This window comes from Panicum virgatum, chromosome 8N (assembly GCF_016808335.1).
Source record: "Panicum virgatum strain AP13 chromosome 8N, P.virgatum_v5, whole genome shotgun sequence".
In the NCBI taxonomy this organism is placed as follows: Eukaryota; Viridiplantae; Streptophyta; class Magnoliopsida; order Poales; family Poaceae; genus Panicum; species Panicum virgatum.
This window is the reverse complement of record NC_053152.1, coordinates 5843334-5852502: the sequence shown is the minus strand read 5'-3', so window position 1 is coordinate 5852502 and position 9169 is coordinate 5843334. Positions and strand designations below refer to the sequence as shown.

The 9169-nt window shown below is 47.2% G+C and overlaps 1 protein-coding gene across 1 annotated transcript; it reads left to right on the top strand.

Moving 5' to 3' along the window:
* Nucleotides 1–6788: 6788 nt before the first annotated feature.
* LOC120686693 (transcription factor PCF3-like) lies at nucleotides 6789–8850 on the top strand. Its single transcript, XM_039968903.1, has one exon. The coding sequence runs from the start codon at nucleotides 7235–7237 to the stop codon at nucleotides 8423–8425; it is 1191 nt and encodes a 396-aa protein (XP_039824837.1). The 5' UTR covers nucleotides 6789–7234; the 3' UTR covers nucleotides 8426–8850.
* Nucleotides 8851–9169: the final 319 nt, after the last annotated feature.

Below are 9169 nucleotides of genomic sequence, written 5' to 3'. Positions count from 1 at the left end.
GGGCCAGCACTTTGTCGAGTGCCTAACGGCGGACACTCGGCAAAGTTTCAAACTTTGCCGAGTGTCAGAGTGTAGCGAAAATGGCCTCTCATGCCATATTTCAATATAATATTTTGGTGATTGATATAGACAACACAACACTTGGACTAATATGATTGTTAAGATGACCATTCTCAGGCTTTTAGGTTCAAGTGATGACAAAGAGAATATAGGCGTAGCAAGGCCTGAAGGGCCGCCCCGACGGTCCATGGGACAAGAATTGAAGAGACCGTGAAGAAATCAAGTCAAAACGAACAAGACAGAGACAATTTGCTATCACCGGTTAAACCGATGATGAGCCAATTGTACTCATCGGTGCAATGACTTGAAGTGAAGACAAATTAGCAGAGTACACCGGTTGAACCGACGTTGGTTTTGAGAGCATCGGTGCAGTTGTCCAGAGACTCCATTTTTGGAGGTTTCTGAGATTACATGCACCGGTTGAACCGGCGTTAGTTTTGAGAGCGTCGGTTGATTGAAGATTACATGCACCGGTTGAACCGACGTCAGTTTTGTGAGCGTCGGTCGATTGATCAGGTAGCCGTTGAAGTATAACGGCTAGTTGAAAAATGCACTCACCGGTTAAACCGGTGATGACAAAAATGGCAACATCGGTTTAACCGGTGATAGCGCTTTTTGTCAGTCTTTTTCCAATGGCTAGTTTGAGGGGTTGGGGCTATATATATATATGCCACCCCACGGCTCATTTGAGAGTGCTGGAGACCAAGGAAGCATACAAGAGCCAAAGATCATCTCCAACCACCATAGAGCTTCATTGTACATCATATAGGCTTAAGCACACTTGTGAGAGTGCTTAGTGCTTGTAATAGGGATTAGTTCTTGCGAGAGCTCCCTTGAGAGAAGTCTTGCTGCGGCAAGCAACTTGTGATCCGTCGTGAGACCCTCCGTCTTGGTGTGGAGTGGCAACGACACTTTGTGCGGGGGAAGAGGAGGCCCCCTCCTTGGTGGAGAAGCTCCGTAGTGGATTATGGCCGGGTGACCGAGAGAGACGGTGGCGGTGCACGAGACTCGGTGTCTTAGGGGCACTTGCCTTTGCTTGCCGGCATCGCCTTGGTGGCGTAGTGCAAGACGGTGATCGGAAGAGCCTTGGTGTCCCGTGGACGTAGACGTTTGTGCCGAACCACGTTACATGACCGTGTCTACTCGAGAGTTTGCATCCCTCTTGCACTTACCTCTTTACTTACCGCATTACGTTTCCGTATTTACTCTATCTTGCGTACATTTACTTTCCTAGTTAGTTTGATTAGGATTAGCTAGGTTGCAAGTCTTTTAGGGGTAAGTAGAGAGTAGCATAGATAAACCTTAGTCATAACTAGCATGTATAGGACGTGTTAGGTTTATCTTATGCAAGTAGTTTGAGCCCTAGGTTAAAAAGTGATTAGCGACCCTATTCACCCCCTCCCCCTCTAGGGTCGGACACCCCGGTGATCCTTACACAGAGTCTGGCACTCGGCAAAGTGCCGGCCCAGGGTGACGCCACGTGGCCGCTTTGCCGAGTGCTGGATCCTGGCACTCGGCAAACGTTTGAAACTTTGCCGAGTGCCAGGGTTTTAGCACTCGGCAAAGTACTGTCGTGCCATCCTGTGGAAGGCCACTTTGCCGAGTGTATTGGCTTAAGCACTCGGCAAAGTGGCCTATTTTTCTTTTTTTGCTTCTTTTTTCTCTGTTTTTCGATACAAATACAACCAATATATATATAAATGCAAGGGTCATTACAGGCAGTTATAATGACAAATATATAATTGTCAATTGCGACAATAGCATCGATATAAATAACACAAGATAATGTCCATCACATCACATAAAACGAGTCTGAAAGTCCATCACATAGATAGAGTCCGAATACAAGTTCATCACATCACAAGTCCACAAGGGTACTACAAGTCCATCACATCACAAGTCCAGTAGGGTACTACAAATGACTCACGGTCAGGTGGAGGGGAGGGTACTACAAATCACTCACTAAGAACTACAAGCCCTGCTTTGCCGACGGCCGGCACTCGGTAAAGCCCGGGCATGCCGTGTGACAGTTTTTTGCCGAGTGCCCGTGGCCTGGCACTCGGCAAACAACATCTTTGCCTAGTGCCAGTGCCCGTAGTCTGGCACTCGGCAAAGGCCGAGACACTCGGCAAATTAGGGTTTTCGGTAGTGAACAAGAAAATGTTGCTAGGAGTAAGACCGGTATTCTCATCTAGCTCATGAATACACTGCACGCAGCTCTCTTAGCTAAAGAAGTAGTTAAACTAACCACCTATTCAGAGTCCTGAGAGTCCTGGGCCTTCCAAGCATAGGTGGACAGCCATGCCTTGTACCAGCATGCTTGCTTGTGGAAAGTACTTTGCTTGGACAGTGCGTAGGCTGATCTTGCATGAAACAAACCAAAAATTGTGAGCACATTGTTGAACCTCTTGCTTTTATAGTTCTTAGTTGTCAAACCAATTAGGATTCCTTAACGTGGTAGTGAACTAAACATTGATCTCAGCGAAGGGTTGTGTTTATTGGTTACCCATTTCTGTGTTTAACCTATTCTGAAATTTTCAAAAAAAAAACTATTTCCATACACATTGGACTGGCATTTACCTATACAGCTGGCTGATCTCCCACCTCTGTGTGTATTGAATCTGAAACAATTCGCTATTAAGTGTGCCTAATATCTTGTGCTTTTCTTCTGCTTGCAGCAATCTCTTCCTGTGTTTGGCAAGGAATATTCTTGGGTTCGAGCAGCAACGACTTATGGTGAGTTTGTCCATCCTCTATTCCTTTCCAGTTTATAAAAGATTTGGATGTGAAATTTTTGCTGCTGATTAGCAACGTCCATGATGATATTATGGATAATCCAGCCTGAGATTGATAGTCTCATTAGGTAAGCAAGTTGCTAATTATACATTGCTTAAAAATATCAGGGTTATGAAAATGTCAAATCCCACTAAATTAGCTTGTTTGGGTAGCCAAATCTGAGATTCTATAATGCTGGATCAGAGCCCTGCATTGAAGCTAACAATAGTAGTTCAAATATGCCAGAATATATATATTAGAATAGGGAATGAATCGCATGCTTCCTAAGAGTACAATCTGAATTCTGCTTATGCTGTCCAATATTATTGATGCTGCTACTTTAGATGTCCTGCCAAACATATATTCCTTGAATTAGGTACCTGTGCTTATGCAGAGCCAAATAAATAAAAAAATGTTGGATTGTATTTCTCAGAGTCTAATAGACTAATAATTCTACTTTAGATGTCCTACCGAAAATATATTCATACACCCAGTAATCCTTAAAAAAAAACTTAAACTGCATACACCCACTTATGTAGACTGAAATGTAGCAAGTGAATGATGTTCCCTTCAGTGGCTTTGCTTTCTAATTTTGGTGTATCTTGACGCAGGACAAGGCTTTGGTTGCTGCTGCAGAGGCACCTGGTAGCTCCTCTACAAAGACATGGAAAAGCACTACAAAGAAAAAGTTATCCCTGTCAGCGACCCCTATTTTTTTTTACTTCTATCAGTTGCTTATTGAACATAAAACCCATATTTGTACTTCTAGGTCCCGTCCATCCCCTAACAAGAAAGTTGCTAAGAAGATATTTACTGGTGAAGAAACTGCAGATGGCAGTGGTGGCAGTGACGGTGGTGCAGCCACCTCTGATTAGAACAGGTACCTATCTACTTTCATCAACCTCCTGTATGTACCAGACCAGAGTAGTATAGAACAACTGAGATGTTTGTGGCATTCATACTTTCAACTAGGTTCAGTTTATACCAGTGGAAAGTGATGCAGCCTACCTTATGAGTATTTAGTACCTCATCTGATATGTGAACATGGAAGGGATTTTAAGGGTAAAATCATTCAAGCTATATGATTACCTCATAACATAATCTAATAGTTTAGTTAACTGATCATAACGTGATTTTTTTATGATAAGGAAAATGAGATCGACAAGCTAGGCATGTTACCACATAATCTTGGCTAATCAAAGTGGCCAGGCGAGATAACAAAATTTATTAACACACAGAAGATAGAGAAACACTACTGTTACTATTTTGTCGATCTTTTTTAATTACCAACCTGCCATCCTGTTTTCAGAAACCATATAAGTAGCAAATCATTTCGCAGTTGTTACATGTACATGATACATGCTAAACTTTAAATTATTATCCTTTTGCAGTCCAAGCAAGGATGCATGAGCAGTGAAGCTCATGTTGCTTTTGTCTCTAACAGTTGCAGCTTTGTGTGCCCTTCGTCTCCGGCAAGAAGAGTCCAGTGCATGGGACCTGGAGCCTGCATTGACCTCAATCTGCAAACTGTGTAGCATGGTGACTAACTTTTGGTTTCAGGTAGTATTCAAAGCTACCAGCTAAGTTATTTGGTAGCTATGCATACTTGATGTTACATGTAGATTTATGGTGCTCGGATGTGCTGTAATATTGATGCTCCAAATGCCGGACAAACACCTGATGTTAGGATAGAGTGATGCTCGGATGTAACCATGGTGATCTGATGTACTTTGATGTTGATGATTGAATTGCCGGACAGACACCTGATGGATAGGATAACTCGGTGCTCGGATATGTTGTAATATTTATTATTCAGATGCCGGATAGACACCTGACGGCTAGGGTAGCTTGGTGCTTAGATGTGCTGTAATATTTATGATCAAATGCCGGATAGACACCTATGTTATCAAGTTGATCATCGGTTTGCTATCAAATGTGCTGATTTAATATTGAATCCATCTTATACCATGCGTATGATTTAGTTATTATTTTTTATTACCTTATGTTTATTTATATTTGATAGTTTAAATGGTAGGGCGCGCGTGTTCTAGGGGAATAATGCAAGTTGGATGGGAGCGGTCGTTCAGGTGCCAATACAATGCATGCATGCGATGCAAAGGGGTAGGTAGCTAGCAAACAAACAATTGGGCGTCGCTCTTTCTTCAATTCAGCGCCTACTGGCCGGCAGCTAGCTAGGGCACGGCAGTAGCTAGAGCATCGTTTCGTGATTAATCGGCGATGATCCTCGGAAATGGAGACGACAGGAGTACGTAGTATCTGTTTGGAGAGAGAGAGAGCAGCTAGCTAGCTAGCTAGTGTGTGAGAGTGAGTGTGTGGAGGTGAGTGAAGCGACCTGGTTGGCGCTGTTGGGGATGAGCTGTCAGCAGCATTAGATGCTCCCCGCTCTGACACCCCGCACCTGCGATGTCTCCGCGACCCATCGCTAGGCGGCCCCGCTCCCCTCTACCCACAAAACACAACCATGGACCCATGGATGGAGATCATAGTCTTGAACTCGAACCTAAGACGGCAATCGCCAGTGGTCTAGTAGTCGACTTACCTTATCTTACTTCTTTCCATGCTTTCGTAATCTATGGAATTTAGAATCACATGATATAAATTAGATAAGCAGATATATATATATAGCTACACAACTCATACAGATAAAATGTCAATTAGTACTTATCTCTAAAACGCACAAATAGCTTTGCAAAGTTATAATATGGATAATGAGTGAGCTATACATATATACAAATCCAAATGTCTTCTCATAATATCTAGACTTTAGGGAATGTATTGTTGCTTATCTTGAGTTCTTACTCTAAATTAACGCTTAATTTGCTTGATACTTGATAATAAATATATAACTAAAGATGGGTTGATAAATCATGCACACAAGAAAGGCTGAAGAGGAAGGCTAGCTACAGCCAGTACGCAACCGTGGTGGTGCCTGTGCTGGGGCTTTCTAGTGTTTCTCCGACGTGTCTCGGCTCAAAGGGAAAAGGGGCCGCTCTGCCCTCTTTAGCCGCTGCTCTTTGGGCTCATCATTCCAAGGCCCCACGAGTGGCCTACCAGGCACACTGACACACCCGGACCCGGCCTCCTTCACAGGCCATAGGTCGATAGCTTCCTTGTTCTCACCTCAAAATGTAATTATCATAATAAACCACAAAAAGAGAAAAAAAAGTAAGCAATATTTTTCCCAAAAAACATAAACAGTTTTTAAGAAATTGTATCATGAATATGAACTTTTTAGTGTTGCACAGGATTATTCTATGGAACAGTGAAAAAAATAAATTTGAAAAGGGGGTGACGTGAACGAAGATGAACAATGTGGTGTCACGGGCGGGATAGATAGAAAAGGAGTAGTGCACGCAATAGATCGAGCATGCACACAAGGACAGTATACAAAATAAAGAGTCATGCATGCTGCTGGATGCATGTCCAGCAGCTTAACTAGCTTGTTAGTCCAGCTTGATGTGCGCAAAATAATCCTTCCACCGCAGATAACCCAGCTCTCCAAATTCATATTTTGTATTTGCATATTAAATTCGTATTGCAAAAGCTGGACTACAGATTAAAGCGGGGTTGTTTGTATCATTATGCATTATTATTATTGCTTGTTTAAGTTAAATCGTCTATCATGTGTCCTGCTGATGTGCTTGAGGTCATATATATAGTAGAGATTCATGTACACGCTCTTCTCTTCCCTCTCTGAAATTCGACCACATGCATGCGTTCACACCTAGGTGTGGTACCAGATTATTGTTCTAATACTCTCTTCGCAATTCCACTATATAAGATAAAAGTTCGGTTCTTTTTAAGATCCAGCCCTTAGATTATCTAAACTAAAATTTTGAGGTTTTTTCACCACCGCTATTCACACCAATCTCATCCCGTGTTCGAACTCAGACGAGATGTGAATCGGAAATTGCGATGATGGGAATGCTCATCAGCTAGCTGTCCATTGATTTAGAGAGGAAGAGAGAGATTGAGGAGGAGGGAGCAGCGAGATTAGGGTAGGCCCCAGCAACGGCTTTGCTTAGGATGGCCATGACACGATCAACAAATTAAAGACGATCCAACCCCACCTCCCTCTCTCATCAGTCATCACCACCCTCCTCCTCTGACCTCTCTCTTTCCACCAGTCCACCATGTCCCTCTCTCTCTTTCTCTTTCTCCTCCCAGCCCCACACCTCTGATCTCCACTCCCCACCCCCACACACCCCGCGCGCGCCTGCCGCGCACGTGCGCACTCCCCGCCGCCGCCGTCCTCCGCTCCGGCGAACGCACGCCGGCGCCCTCGATCGTCAGCGCTAGCTGCATGAGACCGAGCGAGCAAGGCAGGCGTCGTAGTATAGTATCAAGATAGCTTCTTTTTCCTCTGGGAAGAAGCACCATGGACGCGCCGTCGAGCAGCACGAGCACGAGCACCAGCACCAACAGCAGCCGGAGCGCCTCCGAGCACCAGCAACACCAGCACCGCCAGCACCACGCGGCGGGCCAGCCGCACCACCCGTTCTACTACGCCGGCGCGGCGGGGGGCGGCGCGGCGGCTGCTGCCAACGCGGCCGGGATGCCGCAGTTCATGGGGTCGCTGGCCATCGTGCAGCAGGCCCCCTCGGCCGGCGCCGGCGCCGGGGAGGTGCAGCTGGCGCAGGCGTCCGGATCGTCCGGCGGCGCGGAGAAGAAGGCTGTGGTGCCGGCGCCGGCGAAGCGGCCGACCAAGGACCGGCACACCAAGGTGGAGGGGCGCGGGCGGCGGATACGGATGCCGGCGCTGTGCGCGGCGCGGGTGTTCCAGCTCACGCGGGAGCTGGGCCACAAGACCGACGGCGAGACCATCGAGTGGCTGCTCCAGCAGGCCGAGCCGGCCATCGTCGCCGCCACGGGGACGGGTACCATCCCGGCCAACTTCTCCTCCCTCGCCGTCTCCCTCCGCTCCGGCGCCTCGCACCCCTCCTCCGCCGCCTCCCGCGCCGCGGCCGCCTTCCACCACCTCCCGCCGCCGCACCACGAGGTCGCGGCCATGCTCGGCTGGAACCACGGCCATCACCACCAGCAGCAGTTCCTGCCGCCCCCGCAGCAGCAGCAGGCGCCGCAAGATCCCGGCGCCGGGGAGTTCATGAGGAAGCGCTACAGGGAGGGCGCCGACGACCTGTTCAAGGACGCCGCCGCGCGGCAGAACCCCGACGACGGCGGCAGCGGGGAGGGCGAGGAGCACAAGGCCCGCGTGGCGCCGCCAGCAGGGGCAATGTGGGCCGTGGCGCCGCCCAGCAGCTCCGCCGCCGGCGCCTTCTGGATTCAGCCCGCGTGGGCGTTCGGCGCCGGCGCCGGCGCGAGCACGGTGCAGGCGCCGCTCCAGTTCATGTCCACAAGAAGCAGCAGCAACAACAACTTCCCCGGCGGAGCCACGATGGACGCCAACATCGGCATGCTCGCCGCCCTCAACGCCAGCGGCGGCGGCGCCCAGCACCACCAGCAGCAGGAGCAGCAGGAAGGGCAGCCTGCGGAGATGGCCCAGCGCCACCGCACCGGCGCCGGCGCGAACGGCGGTGGCGCCGGCCGTGGCGCCGCGAGCCCCCAGTAAGCAAGGGCCGAGCCATCGGAGAAGGTGATGGATCGGAGAGAATCGATCGCATGATGAGAGCAAGCTCGTGCTGCTTGGTGCTGGTGCAAAGCATTTGGCAATTAGGGCAGGGATTAGTGGCTCGATTAGGTGAGATTGCTACTGCTCTTGGTAGTTGATCCATTGGTTGCTTAGTTTATTCTTGAAGGATTATTTTAGTTTGCTCTTGGATTAATCTATGATTGTGCTGATGGGAGTGATGATTGGCTGGGTCCGATTAGATCAGAAAAAATCAGACTGTCAATTCTTCTCATATTTATGGTGTCATGAAGATTGCTGGGATATTAGTACAGTCATTGCTCTTTGCTACCTAGCTACATGTTCATCTAGGCTGGACTTTTGCGAGAGAGATGCAAACCCTAATTGAAACCCGGGAGTTCTTCTTAGACTCTCGCACTACACTTTTCACAAATATTAATTTATAAGTTGCATTATAAGTAACCTAAATTGTTGTTCATATAGATTATATCCTTTTCACAGGGTGCTTTTAAAGTGTTTTTTTGGCTAATGAGGGGCTTGTTTGATGATTGTGTTATTACTATCCTCATTTCTATCTTTATCTAAAAAAAAGAGAATTTTTAGCCGCGAACCTTCTACTAAATATATACTTTAAAGCTTTTCATTTAAAAAGTTTGGGCAAAATATAAATATTTGAATTAAACAAACAATTTCTTTATTGTAACTATTAAACTTCCACATGAGAAT

What these genes read in the sequence shown, in the direction of transcription:
- LOC120686693 (XM_039968903.1), top strand. Translation starts at nt 7,235, where the DNA reads ATGGACGCGCCGTCGAGCAGCACGAGCACGAGCACCAGCACCAACAGC.